At 42.6% G+C, this 20,838-nt stretch overlaps 1 protein-coding gene across 3 annotated transcripts in view; it reads right to left on the minus strand.

The window, feature by feature from the left end:
* The window catches only part of l3mbtl3 (L3MBTL histone methyl-lysine binding protein 3), a 94,634-nt gene that overhangs the window by 37,368 nt on the left and 36,428 nt on the right, over positions 1-20,838 (minus strand). For all 3 annotated transcript variants that reach the window (XM_078399538.1, XM_078399539.1, XM_078399540.1), the window contains exons 9-14: positions 14,887-15,022; positions 9,721-9,812; positions 7,619-7,770; positions 4,314-4,390; positions 3,349-3,434; positions 2,017-2,127 (exon numbers count right to left, since the gene is read on the minus strand). In XM_078399538.1, coding sequence (XP_078255664.1) covers positions 2,017-2,127; positions 3,349-3,434; positions 4,314-4,390; positions 7,619-7,770; positions 9,721-9,812; positions 14,887-15,022 — 654 coding nt within the window. The remainder of the gene's footprint in view (positions 1-2,016; positions 2,128-3,348; positions 3,435-4,313; positions 4,391-7,618; positions 7,771-9,720; positions 9,813-14,886; positions 15,023-20,838) is intronic.

Raw genomic sequence — 20,838 nt, forward strand, 5'->3', positions numbered from 1 at the left:
TTGAATTAAACTCCATTCGACATTCCTTGGTCTAATGGCCCAGTTATCAAGATCTTGTTGTAATCCAAGATAATCTTCTTCACTGTCCACTATACCACCATTTTAGAGACATTTTAGAGAGAGAGAGAGGGACATTTTAGAGGGCGGCACGGTATGTAGGTTAATTGGCTGGGTAAAATGTAAAAATTGTCCGTAGTGGGTGTAGGATAGTGTTAATGTGCGGGGATCGCTGGGCGGCACGGACTTGGTGGGCCGAAAAGGCCTGTTTCCGGCTGTATATGTATGATATGATATGATATATATATATATATATGATTCATAAAAATACTAATCATGCCACCTATATTCACATGCAAATTGTCAATGTAAATAATGAACATCAGTGGACCCAGCACTGATCCCTGTGGTACATCACTTGTTACAGGCCTCCAGTCTGAAAAGAACAACTCTCTACCACCACCCTCCACTTCCTACAATCAAGCCAACTTTGTATCCAATTGCTAGCTTGCCCACGATTCCATGTGTCCTCACCTTCCAGTTCAGCCTTCTATGCAGTACCTGGCTAACCCGAATGTACACAATGTCTATCATACTCCCCTCACCAATGCCCTCGCCTCACTTGTTTGAAATATTAATTAGGGTAAAAGTATTCTGTAGTATAACATTAACTTCTGCACCTATCACCCCTATAATTATGGGAAATAGGCATGCATCTAAACCACAGCGTGAGTGAACAGCATTCCATCATTTCAATAGACAATAGGTGCAGGAGGAGGCCATTCGGCCCTTCGAGCCAGCACCGCCATTCAATGTGATCATGGCTGATCATTCTCAATCAGTACCCCTGCCTTCTCCCCATACCCCCTTACTCCGCTATCCTTAAGAGCTCTATCTAGCTCTCTCTTGAATGCATTCAGAGAATTGGCCTCCACTGCCTTCTGAGGCAGAAAATTCCACAGATTCACAACTCTCTGACTGAAAAAGTTTTTCCTCATCTCAGTTCTAAATGGCTTACCCCTTATTCTTAAACTGTGGCCCCTTGTTCTGGACTCCCCCAACATTGGGAACATGTTTCCTGCCTCTAACGTGTCCAACCCCTTAATAATCTTATACGTTTCGATAAGATCTCCTCTCATCCTTCTAAATGCTTAAGGCTATTTATTATTGGACGCTTGAAAAAAGTGCACATTACACATGCTTAGAAAGCTTGATCAGTTAAAAGTTCATCTTTTGTATGTTGGAGGGGGTAGGGCGAAAGAGTACATATTCTAAATTCAACCCCTCTTTGTTTTAAAAACCTGAAAATAGAAATTGTATTGATGACACAAATGGTCATTGGATGGATATATTTTATGACGCTAAATTGAACAAAACATTTATAAAATTTCTTAAATGTCCAAAATATATGTTTTAACTATATATGAATGGAAACTCCAAGCGTTTAAAGAACAGCAATAACATTGCACATTAATGGTACCAATTACCAGAAACTTTAGTTTGAAACATGACATGAATCTGCACCGAGCAAAAACTGATAAGTAAGTTTGTCAAAACTATATGTGGATGATTAATGTAATTAACATAAGATTTCTAATAGAACACTAATAAAAAATTGCACTAAGGGCCATGTAGAGATACATTATCCATTATGTTTGCTACTTAAATTTATACCTTTTCTGACATGTGCTCTTTATAAAATCCAAATATACATTGTGATAAGAACGGGAAAAACACTGATTCACAGGGAAATCAATTTTGCTTCAGATGTGTTCAATATACTTAACAGGAAATAATACCTTACTCGGGTTATAAATGCCAACAACCAATTGTTCAAGCGCTTTTGATTGCAACATGCGCCTTAATTTAGTTCAACAAAGAAACTGACAAGTTACTAAAGAATTATCCATTGGATCAACAGAACCATCTTTTAAAAATTGTGCAATTAGAAGAATGATTAAATAACTGTATATTTCAACCATAATTAAATTAGAATAAATGTCTTTTGCAGCAACCCACCATTACTCGGTGATCATCAGTGTCTATGACTGATGCTACTCTGATAAGCATTGGATTCCGTTTGTCAACCACCTCAAATTTCACGTTTGGGAGAAATCCATGTGCGGGCCGCTGAAACAAAACAAAGAAGCAAAGACTTATTAGATTTGCTTTTCATAGGCAACCTTCACAAAATCTGATGCCTAAATCACACTATATGAATTCCAACTTTAACCTCAAACTTTAAATTTGAAGAAGTGATTTAAAATGGAGTTGAATTTAATAACTGCATTCAAAATAACATTTATTGTAAGGTGCTATTTTTAAGTATGTTACTTGAATTTATCAATGAATTAGATCAGGAACTCACTACATTAATCTCAAAATTAATTAATTGTTTCCTAGTTCCTTATGCACCTGAGCCTTTCAACAAACAAATGCAGTGGCATCAATAGCACACAATGCTTCTTAGTACAACATTTCCATGAAATTAACTGGCACAGATAACTCATGCAGAGGCAGGACTGCGCTAACAAATGCAAGGTTGACATGGCGAGATTTAAAGGGGAAATGACTGGATAAGTTCTAATCTTGTGGAAAATGGCACACGTTATCTGCTGCACAAAGGTGCCCTTCAAGTTAAAATGCCCTTCAAGTTAACAAATCCTTTATTGCAAAATCTCCACTCTCTTCTCCAAACAGAGCATTTCCTCTCATCTTCACATCTCAATCTTTCCCACACTCCAAACTTAAATCTCTCCCTCACAGTGAATCATGATCTTATCTTTGATGTCCAATCTTCCATCCTCCTTCCTCTCAATGACTGATGACCTGACTGTAAGTCTGCAGCAACCCAACCCAAGACCTAGGTGATGTTTCTCTCTCCTTGCTCTGAAGTAAAAACGGAAGAAAAAATGTGACCCTGTTAAACATGGACACAATACAGCGAGCCTTGCATTATCTTGAGCTTTGTGTGCAACAACATTTTAAATCCAAAACCCATCATGCATCATTCATTTAACATCTTCCCTGGCACCAACGCCTTTCTAGGTCATCATATTTCATTGTATAAATCAACAAAACGCGACGAATTAGCATTATACGATTGATTTTAATTCAGGTTTACAAGATTTTCATACATATCAGCCACAGGAATGGGTTTCAGAGACTGGGCAAAAACCATTAAGATTTGATGAACACTACAGAATTAAATTTGGCATTGATTTGTGCATGATCAAAATGTACACCGTGGCCAACAGAGATTTCATTTGTCATAATTCAGTATTACTATACACTATTATCGTATATACTATTTAACACTGATCATGACTAATTTATTCTGGCATTACTTACTGATTTAAAAGCCCGTGCAGGTGCAGGTAGAGAGTTTGTTTCTTCTAAGTATTTCTCCCATGAAAAATGTTTTGGGTCATGATAATCTAAATAAATTAAATAAACATTTCATGAGCAATCCAAAATGATTTCTTTAAATTGTCGCAGTTCTTCAATTAAGATTCAGAATATTGGGACAAGCAAGCAGTCTCAGTTTTCAGCTTGTTCACTGCCAGTACAACTGATAGATGTGTATTATCATTCCATTAAAATACTTGAGATAACTTATTCTGTGTTAGAATAAGTCTAATCTTTTAACGAAAAACTACAATGTCTGAACTTATCAATAAACTTTCCAATTTTATATTAATTCTTTTCACTAGCTCATCTATTTTCCACTTCCATATGCATATTGTGAATCTATAATGTGAATGGAAAAAATTGATACAGGGAAACTAGCATTGAAGTACAATTGCTTTGTATTTTTAAGCCCAGATCACAAAGGTAGCGGTCTTTAAATGCTAAAATATAACCACGAGATGTCAGTGATATCATTTTTACTTAAGGTTAAATGCAATAATTTAAAGCAGCTTAATAAAACATTTACCAAATGTTGATGGTAAATTATAGTATTTAAGCATTGACAGTCTTTTTGTTTTAATATGAAATTATTTTTAAAATCAAAATACACACACACACACACACACACAGATCTTTTCAGATGCTTTGTGAATTTTCATTGGAGAATTTGAGATTAACTCGATAGAATTTAAAAAAAAAGAAAAAACAGTGCTCTGGGTGAGAGATTTGTTCACACAACCTGGGCACAGATCAGTAAATTCAGGAAGATTTTACATTCATTAAAATTTACGGATAGGAATTCCTAATGGTTTGACCTGCTGGATGTGCTCCTTGACAAGACAACTAGGTCATAAAACCTACTCCACATAATTTTTCTGAACAATCTAGATCTTGAAGACATTCACCTGGAGGGGTTGTGAGGACTTTCCCGTGCTGCTGGCACCATCCAACAGGGTGAATGTAAGGACTTGTGGCATCGCACCTGTAGAATAAACAGTTCACCCAGGTGAAGGGACAACATTATTGTTAGAAATCCAACAGCATCATCATCACCATAAGATAAGATAAATGAGAAAAGTTTAATTTCACATGTGTAGGCTGTATCACAGACAACTATCTCCTAAAAAGGCAAGGGGGGCGAGGGGAGGAGGAGGGGGGGGCGAGGGGAGAAGGAAGGGGGGGCGAGGGGAGGAGGAGGAGGCGAGGGGAGGAGGGGGGGGGGGCGAGGGGAGGAGGGGGGGCGAGGGGAGGAGGGGGGGCGAGGGGAGGAGGGGGGCGCGAGGGGAGGAGGGGGGGGCGAGGGGAGGAGGGGGGGGGCGAGGGGAGGAGGGGGGGGCGAGGGGAGGAGGGGGGGGCGAGGGGAGGAGGGGGGGGCGAGGGGAGGAGGGGGGGCGAGGGGAGGAGGGGGGGGCGAGGGGAGGAGGGGGGGCGAGGGGAGGAGGGGGGGCGAGGGGAGGAGGGGGGCGAGGGGAGCGAGGGGAGGAGGGGGGCGAGGGGAGGAGGGGGGGCGAGGGGAGGAGGGGGGCGAGGGGAGGAGGGGGGCGAGGGGAGCGAGGGGAGGAGGGGGGCGAGGGGAGGAGGGGGGGCGAGGGGAGGAGGGGGGGCGAGGGGAGGAGGGGGGCGAGGGGAGGAGGGGGGGCGAGGGGAGGAGGGGGGGCGAGGGGAGGAGGGGGGGCGAGGGGAGGAGGGGGGGGGGGGCGAGGGGAGGAGGGGGGGGCGAGGGGAGGAGGGGGGGGCGAGGGGAGGAGGGGGGCGAGGGGAGGAGGGGGGGGCGAGGGGAGGCGAGGGGAGAGGGGGCGAGGGGAGGAGGGGGGGGCGAGGGGAGGAGGGGGGTCGAGGGGAGGAGGGGGGGCGAGGGGAGGAGGGGGGCGAGGGGAGGAGGGGGGGCGAGGGGAGGAGGGGGGGCGAGGGGAGGAGGGGGGGCGAGGGGAGGAGGGGGGGCGAGGGGAGGAGGGGGGGCGAGGGGAGGAGGGGGGGCGAGGGGAGGAGGAGGGGGCGAGGGGAGGAGGGGGGGCGAGGGGAGGAGGAGGGGGCGAGGGGAGGAGGAGGGGGCGAGGGGAGGAGGGGGGCGAGGGGAGGAGGGGGGCGAGGGGAGGAGGGGGGCGAGGGGAGGAGGGGGCGAGGGGAGGAGGGGGGCGAGGGGAGGAGGGGGGGGCGAGGGGAGGAGGGGGGGCGAGGGGAGGAGGGGGGGCGAGGGGAGGCGAGGGGAGGAGGGGGGGCGAGGGGAGGAGGGGGGGCGAGGGGAGGAGGGGGGGCGAGGGGAGGAGGGGGGGGGGCGAGGGGAGGAGGGGGGGCGAGGGGGGGCGAGGGGAGGAGGAGGGGGCGAGGGGAGGAGGAGGGGGCGAGGGGAGGAGGAGGGGGCGAGGGGAGGAGGGGGGCGAGGGGAGGAGGGGGGCGAGGGGAGGAGGGGGGCGAGGGGAGGAGGGGGGCGAGGGGAGGAGGGGGGCGAGGGGAGGAGGGGGGCGAGGGGAGGAGGGGGGCGAGGGGAGGAGGGGGGCGAGGGGAGGAGGGGGGCGAGGGGAGGAGGGGGGCGAGGGGAGGAGGGGGGCGAGGGGAGGAGGGGAGGAGGGGAGGAGGGGAGGAGGGGGGCGAGGGGAGGAGGGGGGCGAGGGGAGGAGGGGGCGAGGGGAGGAGGGGGCGAGGGGAGGAGGGGGGCGAGGGGAGGAGGGGGGCGAGGGGAGGAGGGGGGCGAGGGGAGGAGGGGGGCGAGGGGAGGAGGGGGGCGAGGGGAGGAGGGGGGCGAGGGGAGGAGGGGGGCGAGGGGAGGAGGGGGCGAGGGGAGGAGGGGGGCGAGGGGAGGAGGGGGGCGAGGGGAGGAGGGGGGCGAGGGGAGGAGGGGGGCGAGGGGGGCGAGGGGAGGAGGGGGGCGAGGGGAGGTGGGGGGCGAGGGGAGGAGGGGGGCGAGGGGAGGAGGGGGCGAGGGGAGGAGGGGGCGAGGGGAGGAGGGGGCGAGGGGAGGAGGGGGCGAGGGGAGGAGGGGGCGAGGGGAGGAGGGGGCGAGGGGAGGAGGGGGCGAGGGGAGGAGGGGGCGAGGGGAGGAGGGGGCGAGGGGAGGAGGGGGCGAGGGGAGGAGGGGGCGAGGGGAGAGGGGAGGAGGGGGGCGAGGGGATCGAGGGGGGCGCGGGGAGGAGGGGGCAAGGGGAGCGCGGGGGGGCGAGGAGATCGAGGGGGGCGAGGGGGGCGAGGGGATCGAGGGGGGGAGGGGAGGAGTGGGGGGGGTGAGGGGAGTTGAGGGGAATGAAGTGAGTGTCGTCAGTTGAGGGAGGGTTGTCGGGCCCACAGGAGAGATCCTGGGGTGTGCAGTAGCTAGTTTCGTTCAAATTGGGGTTATATTTTAAAAGTTCCTGACATTTTAAACTTTAATAAATCCCTTAAATCCCTTTTCCACTCGACAGGCCCGGCCAAGTGACGGGAGTGTCAGCCAATGAGGGGGAGGAGAGCAGAGGAGGCAGGACCCGCCGTGATGGCCGCCCAGGGCCAGGGCCGGGGTGATTGGCTCCCTCAGGAGTGGTTTGGACCCAACGGGTCCACCCTATTCTAGTTATCAATAATCTTGCTGTTTGCAGCATAGATTTGCTCTCTTTATGTAGGAAAGGAGAACTGTGCTTTAAGATGAGTGTCAAGCAAGGGCATTTATTTATTCTATCAGGATGGCACTATAAACTCTGCTAATCTTATAATATTTACAAACAATATAAAAATAATTATCAACACAGAACATATTGCAATCTGTTTGACAGAATTGAAGCCAAAACTAACTTTGGGCTGCAAAACAGGCTTCTTGCGATCGATCCAGAGGACATTGTTTATGGTGAAGGGGGAAGACTTAATAGGAATCTGAGGAGTGACTTTTTCACAGAAAGGGTGTAATGGTTTATTGCAAAACTTAGCATTTTCAAAAGGGTGGATTTGTACTCATCGTAGGATAACACTCAAAGGGACAAATGAGAAAGATTATTATTTTATGGAAGGAGTGATCAACTATTGGAATGATCCGCAAGATGATCTCCGTCTTTCATGAGCCAAATGAGAGTAGAGAAGTCTATGTTATTTGTTCAAGAAAATGTTCTGAACCGGTCAGCTTTGAACATACAATATACCTGTCCTTCGATCCTTGAATAATTGTACAACTATATAAAACTAGAGTACTATTGCCCTCTTGTGGTCAAAACATTCGCAAAGCTTCTATACAAAGGTACAATCTTCTCACCAGTAATCATAACTTTCATCCCAGTTGTCAAAATGCACCAGGAATCGGTTATCAACCATGTCGGATACTGTTGCCACACAAATAAATTCTGGATTCTTTTTATCAACAGCTTCCAGTTTCATACCCAATCGAAAGCCCAAAGGGGTAATTGTCTAAAACAAAGAGATTAAAAAAGATATTTGCTTCAAGTACAATAATGAATCATATTTATTCTGCAACAGCAGAAATACCATCATAAATGTTCTTGGTTTCTGCAAATTTCCCACTCAGCAGTGGCGCGGGGGCACGGTGGCACAGCGGGAGAGTTGCTGCCTAACATCGCCGGAGACCCCGGTTCAATCCTGACTATGGGTGCTTATCTGTACAAAGTTGGTGTTCGTTCTCCCTGTGACCTGCAGGGGTTTTCTGTGGGATCTCCAGTTTCCTACCACACTCCAAAGATGTAGAGGTTTGTAAGCTAATTGGCTTTGGTATAATTGCATATTTCCCCTTGTGTGTAGGATAGTGTTGGGGTGCGGGGATCGCTGGTCGGCGCGGACTCAGTGGGCCGAAGGGTCTGTTTCCTTGCTATATCTCGAAACTAAACTAAACTCTGTAATAGCTTAGTGAGGGCATAGATCACGAAACCTGACAGTTTTTTGATCAATGATTTGTCTATTCTGGAATCATATTTCTATCAGCCAAACTGTATTTTATTGCTTTAATCAAATATAAACCTAGGAAGTAAATAGACTTTGGTTTCCTTTAATACTAAACACATGATTTTTACTTAAAATAAGATGTTGAGGTAGGAAGGAAATGAGTAAAAGCTTTTCACATTATAATACCAGAGATACATATTCTTTGCTGAAAACAAACCAGGTGGTATTCTACCCGTCATTCCACTTTGAAGCAGTTTCACCATATCCTGTGATTCCATTTGAGGAACTGAAGTTTACATACTGTAATTTCTTACAAGTTGCTTCATTTGATGCGATAAATTACAATACTTTAAATACAAAATGGGAGCACCAATATTTATCAAAACGGAGTGGCAAATATCGACTTCAATTACTTTCAAATCTTAGCTGCATTGCACAAGACTTTTGAAAGTTGAGGCTCCCCACTGCATTTCATATAATAGTCAGCAACGGGAGTTGTTGTACATGGATTTTTAGATGAGAACCAATAGGACAAGTGAAAAGTCAATTCCAAATTATACAATGTGTGGCTAAAGTGTATGTAAAACACATCGGAACTAAAATTATATACTCCAGCATATTTCTGCTAGACCTCCACTGTAATGACAAAAGAGATAGAATTTAGGATTGGACTAGATACTAGTCTTGAAAGGGAACTAAACTTCCCTACAGAAATGAGTGGAACCTCATCTTATCCTACATAAGTAGCAGGGTCTCTTGCCAACTCAATTTTTTATGTCCTGAACTTCATTTGTAGGCAGTTCATCTTTAGAAGATTGGGGAAACTGGGTTTCTTTCCTAAAGATCAAACAGGGTAATCAAGTTAAACTCGCAATCACATCCCAAGACAGCTGAAATATACAGTGTACACATTCTGAAATCATTAAAGGTTTAATGAAAAAATTATGAATTTGGATAAAATATAAGCAACAATAAAAAATGGGTGCTATAGGTGGCCATTAAAATATGAAAGTGATCTAACTTTTTTTCTATGCTTGAAGAGACTAAATAATCTTTATTTGAAAGTATGGTGTTGTTTTATTGTATTTATATACAAAACAAATTCATTAACCAGTTAATTATTCTTTGTGGAACTTAATGGTGACTTCTTTTCCTCCTAAAACATTTTTTTTTCTTCTATCTGAGAGTTGTTTTAAATAGGAAACAAGTCATTTCTGACTTCTGAGGAGCAAAGCAGTTAACATTTAATATTGATTTAACATTTAACATTAATTGTTATACCAGGAAAATTGATCAAATTTACCAACATCGTCAACTTCAACTCAATTTTCGATTTGCAAGAAATATCATTCCACTTAGTGGTGGCAGTGTAATTCACAAAAGAAACGATTTATAATAGGGCAGTTGTTGACATGCCATCAGTTTTCCATTCACTATGTTATAAAACCTGCTGCTTCTTACCGTGTTTTGGTTTTCAAACAGAGATTTGGGCACTGCTTGAGCCTTGCACATCTTTAAGTATGACGGCCAGTTAAACTCATCTTCTCTGTAGCCTGAAGCAAATAAAATTAACACTCAGCTTTGCACAAACTCATATGTGCACAAGCCATCAACAAATCCTTATTTGTTCACTAAAAGGAGCATATAGCACAGAAAACAACATTTACAGGATGATTAAAGAACAAACTCAGCACGTCTTCTGGAAAATTCTGGGTTTCACTCCATTATGCCTTGCGAACTACACTATAAATCTTTCTTACTCCATCCATTTAATTTGTTCTGACATGGGCTCCAATCACTAAAACAGGTGTGTCTGCATAAAGATTTACAGCATACAAAATCTATTAACGTGCCATAAAACAGATTATAACATGTAGATGATTGTAGTATGCAAAATAGCGCACTTGTTAATTGTTTGAAAACACAGGTTGAAACTCTCTGATCCAGCACTCTTGGGACCTGACTGGGGCCAGACCACAGGAAATCTATTTTAGTAAAGATCTATTTAAAAGTGATCATAATTAAGTGGCATATGAATGAGATCAAGAAACTCCATGACACTCTTCAGAATGCAAAGGAGATCTGAAGGAACATTTCTATTCAACACAATGCAGAAATTCTATTCAATGCAATACGATTACAATTTTTTTTAAAAATCATTTAAAAAATACATACACTAATCATTTTTAACAGAAAAATAAATAAAAACTCAATGTGAAGGTGACATCTTTAGCACGCATATCCTCAAATAATGAGATCTGTATCACATTTGATTCACCTGACAAGCTGCTTGCTGAGCCACATTGTCAGTTTGGCAAGGATAATGAGCAAGTAAATGGCTCTTATTGTGGCCATCAGTTCATGAAAAATAGCCACTCAAGGAGACCTGACCCAACATGAATGTGCATAAGTTTTTGAATTGTTGATTCTTGTGAAAATTGACAGAAATATCCATCAAAATTTCCACAATTGGTGTCACATAAGCATTGAATATAGATGCTATCCTAAAATGCTCATCCAACAATTAGTCAATACAAATTGCACACGTTAGTGTGCATGTATTTATTATTCAAAATAAGCATTTATTATTCAAAATAAGCATAATAGTCTACAGTACCTGCATTTCCAAGATAATAAATCTCCAAGTGAAGTTATGTCATTGCAATTTTATTGCAAATACTAGAGTCACTGAAACAGACGCAACCAATCCATGCCAACTGAGCTAGTCTTATCTGCCTACATTTGGCCCCTATCTTGCTAAACCTTTTCTAATGTGTTTTTTTAAAATGTGTAATTGTACCAACCTCCACAGCTTCCTCTGGCAGCTGGTTCCATATGCCCACCACCATCACTGTGGAAAAACTTGCCCCTCAAGTCCCTTTTAAATCTTTCCCCTCAAATACAACCTATGCCCTTTACTTTTTGATGTCTCTACCCTGGGAAAAAGATCATGACCACTTAACTCATTTAATCCTTCATGATTTTATGTACGGTTACAAGGACTCCCTCAACTTACTATGCTCCGGGGGATAAACTCCAAACCTATCCAGATTCTTATTGTTACTAAAACCCTCTAGTCCCAGTTCCATCCTTGTGAATTTTTATGCACCCTTTCCAGCTTAATAATATCCTTCCTATTACTGGGCAACCAGAACTGTACACAATACCCCAGGTGTACGGTCACCAATGACTTGTACAGTTTCAACACAATGTCTTAACTCCTGTATTGAATGTAGAAATAAGGAACTGTGGATACTAATTTACAAAAAAAAAGACAAAGTGCTGGAGTAACTCAGGTCAGCAGCATCTCTGTAGTCAATGCCCTGACTGATCCAATTAATTTTTTTAATCAGCTGCATGCTTTTTGTACAAATTTACAGAAAATATCTTTGTTGTTTTTCCAATAACATGGAGCGTTAATACATAAATGAACAGGAAGAACAGCACCTCGTATTTCACTTGGGTGGCCCACAACCCAATGATTACCTGCAGGTACAGCAGGCAGTGAAGAATGCTAACGGCATGTTGGCCTTCATAACGAGAGGATTTGAGTACAGGAGCAAAGAAGTCCTTCTGCAGTTGTATAGGGCCCTGGTGAGACCACATCTGGAGTATTGTGTGCAGTTTTGGTCTCCTAATTTGAAGAAGGAATTCCTTGCTATTGAGGCAGTGCAGCATAAGATCATGAGGTTAATCCCTGGGATGGATGTCATGAGGAAAGACTAGGCTTGTATTCACTGGAGTTTAGAAGGATGAGAGGGGATCTTATAGAAACATATAAAATTATAAAAGGACTAGACAAGCTAGATGCAGGAAAACTGTTCCCAATGTTTGGGGAATGTCCAGAACCAGGGGACACAGTCTAAGAATAAAGGGGAGGCCATTTAAAACTGAGGTGAGAAGAAACCTTTTCACCCAGAGAGTTGTGAATTTGTGGAATTCTCTGCCACAGAAGGCAGTGGAGGCCAATTCACTGGATGAATTTAAACGAGAGTTAGATAGAGCTCTAGGGGCTGGTGGAATCAAGGGATATGGGGAGAAGGCAGGCACCCCCTCACCTTATCCACCAATCACTTACCAAGCTTTACCCCACCCTCGCCTCTCTTTTCCAGCCTCCTCTCCCCACTCCATGAATGTGAAGAAGGGTCCTGATAAGAAACATCATCTATCCATTTCCTACACAGTTACTGCCTTCCTTGCTGAATTCCTTCAGCACTGCGTTTTACCATTTAAAAGAGCCTATTCTCTGTTTCTCACGCCTTCGAAATGTCATTGAAGTGATTCCTTCTGTTTCTTGGTGCTAGGAATATTTATTAAGCTATTCTAAGTATATCTGTAAAGCGTCCACTTCGCGGGGCTGGAAACTGGAAGTGTCCTGAGCTAATTCTGCTAGCACCATCGTCTACTGTACAAGTGAGGCTCCCACTGATTGTCGCCGGAAGCTTGCGCCCTTATCAGGACAGACGATGATAGTGATGTAACATTTGAATGATGGGAACGAAAGTATATCTGCAGACAACTAATTATCAATCCTTGAATGAAGACATGCCAATTTCAGCATCTGATTTTTTCAGATTTCACAAACAATTTTAACTCGCAATAAACTGATTTAATTCACTTCCAAAACATTAACAAGTTCATAAAAAGAAAATTGATCTAAGATAGAAATGTTTTTCACTTCCCAATTACACTTCATTTTCAAACCAGGTACAGCTAAAATATTACTCATTTCATGATCACAAAAAATGAAAAGAAATTATTTTTCACAAAAATACAAGAGTTCCTCTATTTTTTTCTTATAATTGAACTAAAAATGTTTAGAATATCTGAATATCGTTATAACTGTCTTGATAATTTTAACATTCCAGTACAGCTGGAGGGTTGAATGTTAAACACAGTGGAAATTCAACTGTACTTGCTCTCCAAAATGTAAAGACCCTTGACCTAGAATATTAACGTTATCTTCTCACAAATGTTACCTGATCTATTGAGTTTTTGATTTTATTTCAGATTTCCAACCCTGAAGTTTTTTGTTACTTTCAGGTACTGGTTTTCCTTTCATTACAGGGCAGGAGTGAGTCAATCACTACATATTCTTTACACTTTATGCTTTCCCTTACCTTGGGGAATCTGCCTGCTGAATGGAAGCACAAATAGCTGAAAACATTGCCTTTACAGCATTGGTTGTCAACCAGAAACAGCAGGAGTATCTGCTCTGAAATGACCCATCAGAATTACATTGGTTTGAACAGATCCCACATTAGACCAATCCCCCCCCCCCACCCCCACCCCTTTCGCTGACCTTCCATCCACTCTTACACACTTGTCAGACTTTGCTTTGCTCTGCTCCCCAGCTGCTTGTTCAACAGCCAGCCAGATAATTAGACCCACTAGCAATATTAACAACAAAAAACGAGGCCATAAATGATAAACATAAAGCATTCCATAGCTGTACTCGAATCAAAAATGATACAAATTTAATAGTATGAAGATGCATATTGATTCTGAACAACAGTGCCTCGGAAAGATGCATTTCCAGCACTCTTTCTATACGTTCTATAAACACATGACTGTGCAACCAAATTCTGCTCCAACTCCATTTACAATATTGCAGATGACACCACTGCAGTGGACCAGATCTCAAACAATGATAAGATGGTTTTCAGGAAAAAGATAGCACAGTAACATGGTGCCACGACACAACCTCTCTTTCAATGTCAGCAAGACACGAGAGATAGTTATTGACTCAGGAAGCGAGGTGGTGTACATACCCTTCAGCATCAATGGTACCAAAGTGGAGATGGTCAAGGGCTTCGGCTTTCTTGGTGTAAATATCACCGATCATTTGCAATTTATGCTGCTTAAGGAAAGCAGCCAATGTGATCAAAGTCTATTTTCACTCATGTCATTCCTTGATCTCCCCTCTCCCGCCAGGCATAAGATATAAATGTTTTAAAATACATACCATCAAATTCAGGAAGAGCTTCAAATGTTATCAGACTCTGAATGTTTCTGCCATAAATTAGGATTGTAGTCCCAATTTTCCAACCTACCCCATTGTGGCCCTTGGACTTTATTTGTTAGCACTTTCCCCTGTAACTCTAACACTATTATGCTGTAACACTATATTCTGTGCCCTGGTATTTTTCCTCTGCACAACCTGTTGCTGTTCTGAATGGCTTGATTGGCCTCATGTCGAGTGTGATTTGAATGGATAGCACACAAAACAAAGCATTTCAGTGTATCGCAGTACTCGTGACAATAATAAACCAACATCAATGCTGCAATAGGACAGATGTAATGAACTAGGTGGTCGTTTCTGTTGAGTTTGAAACTTTCACTGAGCTCAAGTTCAAAACAAGGTAGCGATTAAAACCATAAAGTTGTGGTTCATTAGGATTTTTAGCATTGTATACCATATGGCACATTCTGCTTGGTTGACATTCAGTATCCTATTAAACTTCAAGTCAAAAGAGAACATGATTCAAATGTTTGTTTAACGGATTTGGCAACACATTTTGAGTGATTAAAGACAGCGATTTCCCATGTTTGACAGTAATATTTGATCATTGTTTATTAGAAAAAAACACTTGAAAATGATCCACACAAGGCATGCCTGAAACCTACCTCTGGGAGGATTAAGCTTGTGTCCAGTTTTCTCGCACCATCCCACAGGGTGAATATCTGGCGAGTCTGCATTCACCCAGAAGTCATAGCAGTCAGAGTATTTATCAAAGTGGAGTCTTATTCTGTAGCCACACACCTGAGAAGTTAAATCATTTATAGATCAAACATTAAACATAAAAGCATCAACCCTTTAAATTATTTTAATTCTTAATCTGAAAAAAATAGCACACTTAAGTGAGTGAGTAAGGAAGGTGAAAGGAATTTGAAAAGGTGTTTCCAGTTCCATGAAGACTCTAATTTTTGCCCTTATTTCACAACGTTTGGAGGGGTCAAGCATCCATAAATCTGCAACACTCACATTGATATCAGATGGCATCATGCACCACAAATCCTGAACTACTAACGCATAACTTTTTGGTACATTGCATGGAACTAATAACAAGTGGAAATATGAGAAAAGTAGCAATATGAGAGGAATCTTCTTTGCAACAAAGGTCTACTAGTTGTCAAAATGCCTCTCTTGCCTCCATCTTCCCCTCATCCTCTGCAAGGCACAAATGCATGGACAAAGATATTCATTCAAAAATCTGGCTTTCAGCACTCCTGAAGATATCCATGGAGTGAATTAAATGGTGTAAGTGAAAATAGAAACAAAATGCTGAGTAACTCTGCTGGTCAGGCAGCATCTCTGGAGAAAAGGAATAGGTGACGTTTCGGGTCGAGACCCTTCTTCAAACTGACAGTCAGGGGAGAGTGAAACTAGAGATATAAAAAGGTCCAGCATGTTCTATTTGTCATCACCATTTGAATAATTATGGAATATTTCATTAATAACCTGGTCACTTTGCATTACCATCTCCAGTATGGTTATTTGATTGTGCAAATTTATTTCTATTATTTTAATTCATCAATCTTGCTGTAAATGCATTGTGCTAATAAAATATTGTTTTTAATTGGCATTATACCTGAATGGGGTATACACTGACCCATCTGACAAATCCTGATTATCATCAATCACTCCCTGACACTATCATCTTGTCCTTTCTCTTTAACATCCTAAATTTCCCCTCACCAGAGACACCCCACAATATTTAACTTGAAATATTATCCACAGTTCTAATTAATTTGCTAGGATGCTGGCCCCAGCTCAATTCTAGTGAATCTAGGCATTTGGCCCATGTTGTTTGTGCCGACCATATTGCCTATTTAAACTAATGCCATCTACCTTCAAATGGTCTATTAGCCCTCCATTCTCTTCCTGTTTATGTGTGTTTAGATGGTTCTTAAACATTGCTTTTGTATCTACTTCCACCAGGTCCTGGCACCTATCATTGTAAAAAATATATAAAATTGTGTCATAAATCTCCTTTAATGTTTGCCCATCTCACCATAAAGTTGTACCCTCTACCATTTGCAATCATGGTACAAGACTATCTACCTTACCTATGCCTTTCAGAATTTCATATTTTCCATCACCCCTCAGCCTCTGACAATCCAGAGAGAATTATCCGGGTTTGTCCAACCTCTCCTCATAGCTAATACTCTCCAATCTAGTCCACACCTGGAAAACCTCTTCTTCACCCGCTCCAGACTCCACGTCCTTATTGTAATGTAGTGTGGAAGCTGCAGTATGACAAAGGTTAGGATTGCTGCACAGCACAATGTGGAATCTGCAGTATGCCAAAGGTTAGGATAGCTGTACAGCACAACAATCTTTAGGCATTCATTGACGCACATCAATGTTCCTGATAGGTATTGATTGACTTGACTTGGGATGGGTATTCCTTGATACACACTATAAAGGTTCTTGATATTGAAAATCACATAAAGGATTAAATAGCATGTAGGTTTACTTGCATTAGTGTTATTGCATTTGTATATTAATGTTTTGAGAACATGTTGTTATTGTTGATAAGAAATTAGAAAGTGCGCACAATTTTAATGGTCAAAATCTGTATAAAATGTTGACCGTTTTGATTGGAATTTCGGAGTAGTACAGTAATTGGGAATGTGTAGCTCTCCTTCTGCACAAGTAAATAATATTCCAAACACTGCCTAACCAAAGTTTTATACAGCTGCAACATAACTTCCCAACTTTTATATTCAATGCCCTAACTGATGATGGCAAGTATAAATATACCTTTATCCAACCTACTTATAGAATTGTAGGGCGGCACGGTAGCGCAGCGGTAGAGTTGCTGCTTTACAGCGAATGCAGCGCCGGAGACTCAGGTTCGATCCTGACTACGGGTGCTGTACTGTAAGGAGTTTGTACGTTCTCCCCGTGACCTGCGTGGGTTTTCTCCGAGATCTTCGGTTTCCTCCCACACTCCAAAGACGTACAGGTATGTAGGTAAATTGGCTGGGTAAATGTAAACATTGTCCATAGTGTGTGTAGGATAGTGTGTTAATAGTGTTAGTGTGCGGGGATCGCTGGGCGGCGCGGACTTGGTGGGCCAAAAAGGCCTGTTTCCGCGCTGTATATATATGATATGATATGATATGATAATTGCATCCAAAGATCTCTCTGCAAAGCAATGCTCCCAAGGGTCCTACCATTTATTGTATAATTTCCCTTTACATTTACCATCCCAAAGTGCAATACCTTGGACTTTTCCAGATTAAACACCTGTCATTTCTCCACCCATACTTCCAAATAATCTATATCCTGCTTCAATTCTCTCTAATTACATAGTATCTAATTTTAACAAAAGCTGTGTGCAACAAAATTCCTGAAATACTGAAGGTCTCCTTCTCCGACCCAAGTTATTGCCTGGTGCTATTGGAAGGGAACCTGTACTGTCCTGCAACAATTATGTCATTAAAACTTATTGAACAGCTAATGAAATTGAAACCTTCTGACAGATGACAAACCAGGAAGTAAGAACATAATCAACTTCTTGAATAGATTAGAGAGAGAAATAAAGAATGGAACTTATTGATGGCTTAAACAGATAACAAAAACAAGATATAAATGATTTTGAAATTATGCAGAGGGTTGAAAATCCACATAAAATGAAATAATTTTCAGGAACAGAAAGGTGGTTCGGCTACAATTCTGATTTATTGCACAAGTAAAAGGCAGGCATTTTCAGCTTTTCTTTGAAAGTTTAGCACTTAACAGGTTGAAGTTCGTATCAGTTCAGCAGGGGAGAAAAAATGAACCAAATGGCACACAGCAAGTATAACCACTGGCTGATAATCCCTCATCCATGACAACCAAACTTCCATTATCATCCACTCAAACCACAACTCTTCCCATTTTCTATTGTTTGCTGTGGTAAAGATCATATTAATTCACCCATACTGGAATAGTCTGAGGAATGTTCCGCATTTAATTGCACCTGTTATTCTACAAGTTGTAGTCAAATTTCAAAGGTTCAAAGGTCAGTTTATTGTCACATATACCAATTAAGGTACAGTGAAACTCGAATTACCAAACAGCTAAAAAAAGCAACAAAAAACACAACAACATAAAAGTTAACATAAACATCCACTACAGCGGATTCCCCACATTCCTCACGATGATGGAAGGCAATAAAGTCTAATGTTCTTCCTCTTTATTCTCCCGCGGTGAGGGCGATCGAAGCTCCTGCCTCGGGGCGATCGAAGCTCCCGACTTGGGGCGATCGAAGCTCCCGCGGACGGCTTGGAGCTCCCGAAGTCAGTCTCCAACAATGTTAAACTCCACAGGCTCCCGCGGTTGGAGCTCCAAGGTCGATCCCCGACAGGGATCACCAGCTCCACGATGTTAAGTCCGCAGGCTCTCGTGGTTGGAGCTCCCGAAGTCGGTCTCCAGCAAGAGGCCACCAACTCCACAATGTGAGGCCGCAGCGTTCACAAAGAAAAAAAATGCATCTCCGTCGAGGTAAGAGATTAAAACAAAGTTTCCCCCAACCCCCCACATAAAACAAGCTAAAGAAAACTAAAACATACATCCAACACATACTAAAAAACAAAGAAGGAAGGGACGAGACAGACTGTTGGCGAGGCGGCCACTGCGGGCACCACCTGGTTGTTTTTTTCATCCACTGTAATGGTGTAGGCTGATGACTCACCATTATTTTCATCAGTAATTTTATGCCAATGTATTTTAATAAAGCTTCTCACATAGTTACGTACATTGCAATAAAAAATGCTTGAGGTTTGACTCCTGGATTCTAACGCCTACAATAGCTGACATTCCACAGGGAGAATGTCAGGAGTAATTTGCCTTGTCACTCACAATTAGTATGGTCTGCAAAGGTGTGGTTACTAAGAGTGAAAACATAAAACATAGGTGAATAGCAGACATCAACCCAATTAATGTAAGTGTGTCTGTTTTCAGATACCAAAGAAATTTAACATCGCCAATCAAACTTAGACCCAAATCCATTTAACATCCACAATGAAAAACTAAGTTTAATTCGTATTGTAATGGGTATAATGAAAATTTCAAACCAAATATAAAGCCTTTATACAAGACAACATTGTGTTGTCTAAATTCTTTTTTTTTAATGCCGAGAGATCCAACTGAAAGCACAATTTCCTTTGCATTAAAAAAATAACAACGTCTACGTTTGATTAAAATATATTGCACAGACTTTATTCTGTAACCAGAATATCACAAGCATGCAGTTTTTCTTTTCATTATGATGATGGAAATTTTATTTCACTCCTTTCTGGCACACGATACATCGCTCAAACACCAAACCATATGTAGTCAAGAAAATCACAATATTGAGACATTCTTGCTGTAGCAAAAAGTTATTTTGATTCAATCCCATGCTAACATCAAAACTATGCTTTCCACACTACTGCATGCTAGACAAGGATTTGTGTACTGACCTCTGGAAAGCAGGTCAGTACACAAATATATGAGAGATGGGGGTTATGGAAGAAGGATTTTAACCTGAAAGGTGTGGCTTAACAGTGAATAGATTTTCAGAACCAGACAGGCCTCCTACCAATAATGTTGAGGGAAGAGCCCTCCATGATTAGCAGCAGCATTGGATTAGATTAAAGCAGTTGATCTGCTGTAATCAATTCATAGAACATTGAGCTAAACAGAGGGCTGCCACATTTAAATTACACAAATGAAAAAAACAAGGGATGTTTCTTAACACACAAGTGATATCCATAGGGTGGAGCAGTAAAGAGTTGTTAGGAGAATAGATAAGGGGAATGTGGAGAAGGCGTGCAGCATATGATATCACACATTGTATATTGCTTCTAATTGTGATGCTCTGTTTGTTGATCTGTGTAAATTATGCGGGGTATAAATCATGAACTTTTGATCCAAGTTATGATGTTAAGTAAATGATACAAGTTGTGCTCATTGTTGATGTTGCAATATATGCAAAGTACAATGGGAAGATGATATGATGTGTTAGGATGAATCACAGCAGGAAATGCCATGTCCAATTTCCCAATATTTGGAAATTCACCAGGAAATGTGCAAACATGACAAAACATGACCAAATTTAATTTTTCCCTGCTATTTGTAGAGAACACAAAACAGTACACATGTAGGAAGGAACTGCAGATGCTGGTTTAAACCGAAGATAGACTGCACGTGCTAGTTTACGAAAGACACAAAATGCTGGAGTAACTCAGTGGGACAGGCAGCATCTCTGGAGAGAAGGAATGGGTGCCGTTTCGGGTCGAGACTCTTCTTCAGACCCTGTAGAACAATACCACAGAAATAGGTCCTTCAGCCCACAATGTCTGTACCAAGCATGATGCCAAGACCAACTTTTATCTGCCTGCACATTATCCATATCCCTCCATTTCCGGTTTTTATCCAAAAGTGTCCTTAATGCAACGATCAATTATGCCTCCACCACCAACCCCGGCAGTGCGTTCCAGGCACTCTCCACACTTTGTAAAAAAACTTTCCTCGCACATCTCCATTAAACTTTGCCCCTTTCACCCTAAAAGTTATGCCCCCTAGTATTCGATAATTCCATCCTG

This window comes from Rhinoraja longicauda, chromosome 5 (assembly GCF_053455715.1).
Source record: "Rhinoraja longicauda isolate Sanriku21f chromosome 5, sRhiLon1.1, whole genome shotgun sequence".
In the NCBI taxonomy this organism is placed as follows: Eukaryota; Metazoa; Chordata; class Chondrichthyes; order Rajiformes; family Arhynchobatidae; genus Rhinoraja; species Rhinoraja longicauda.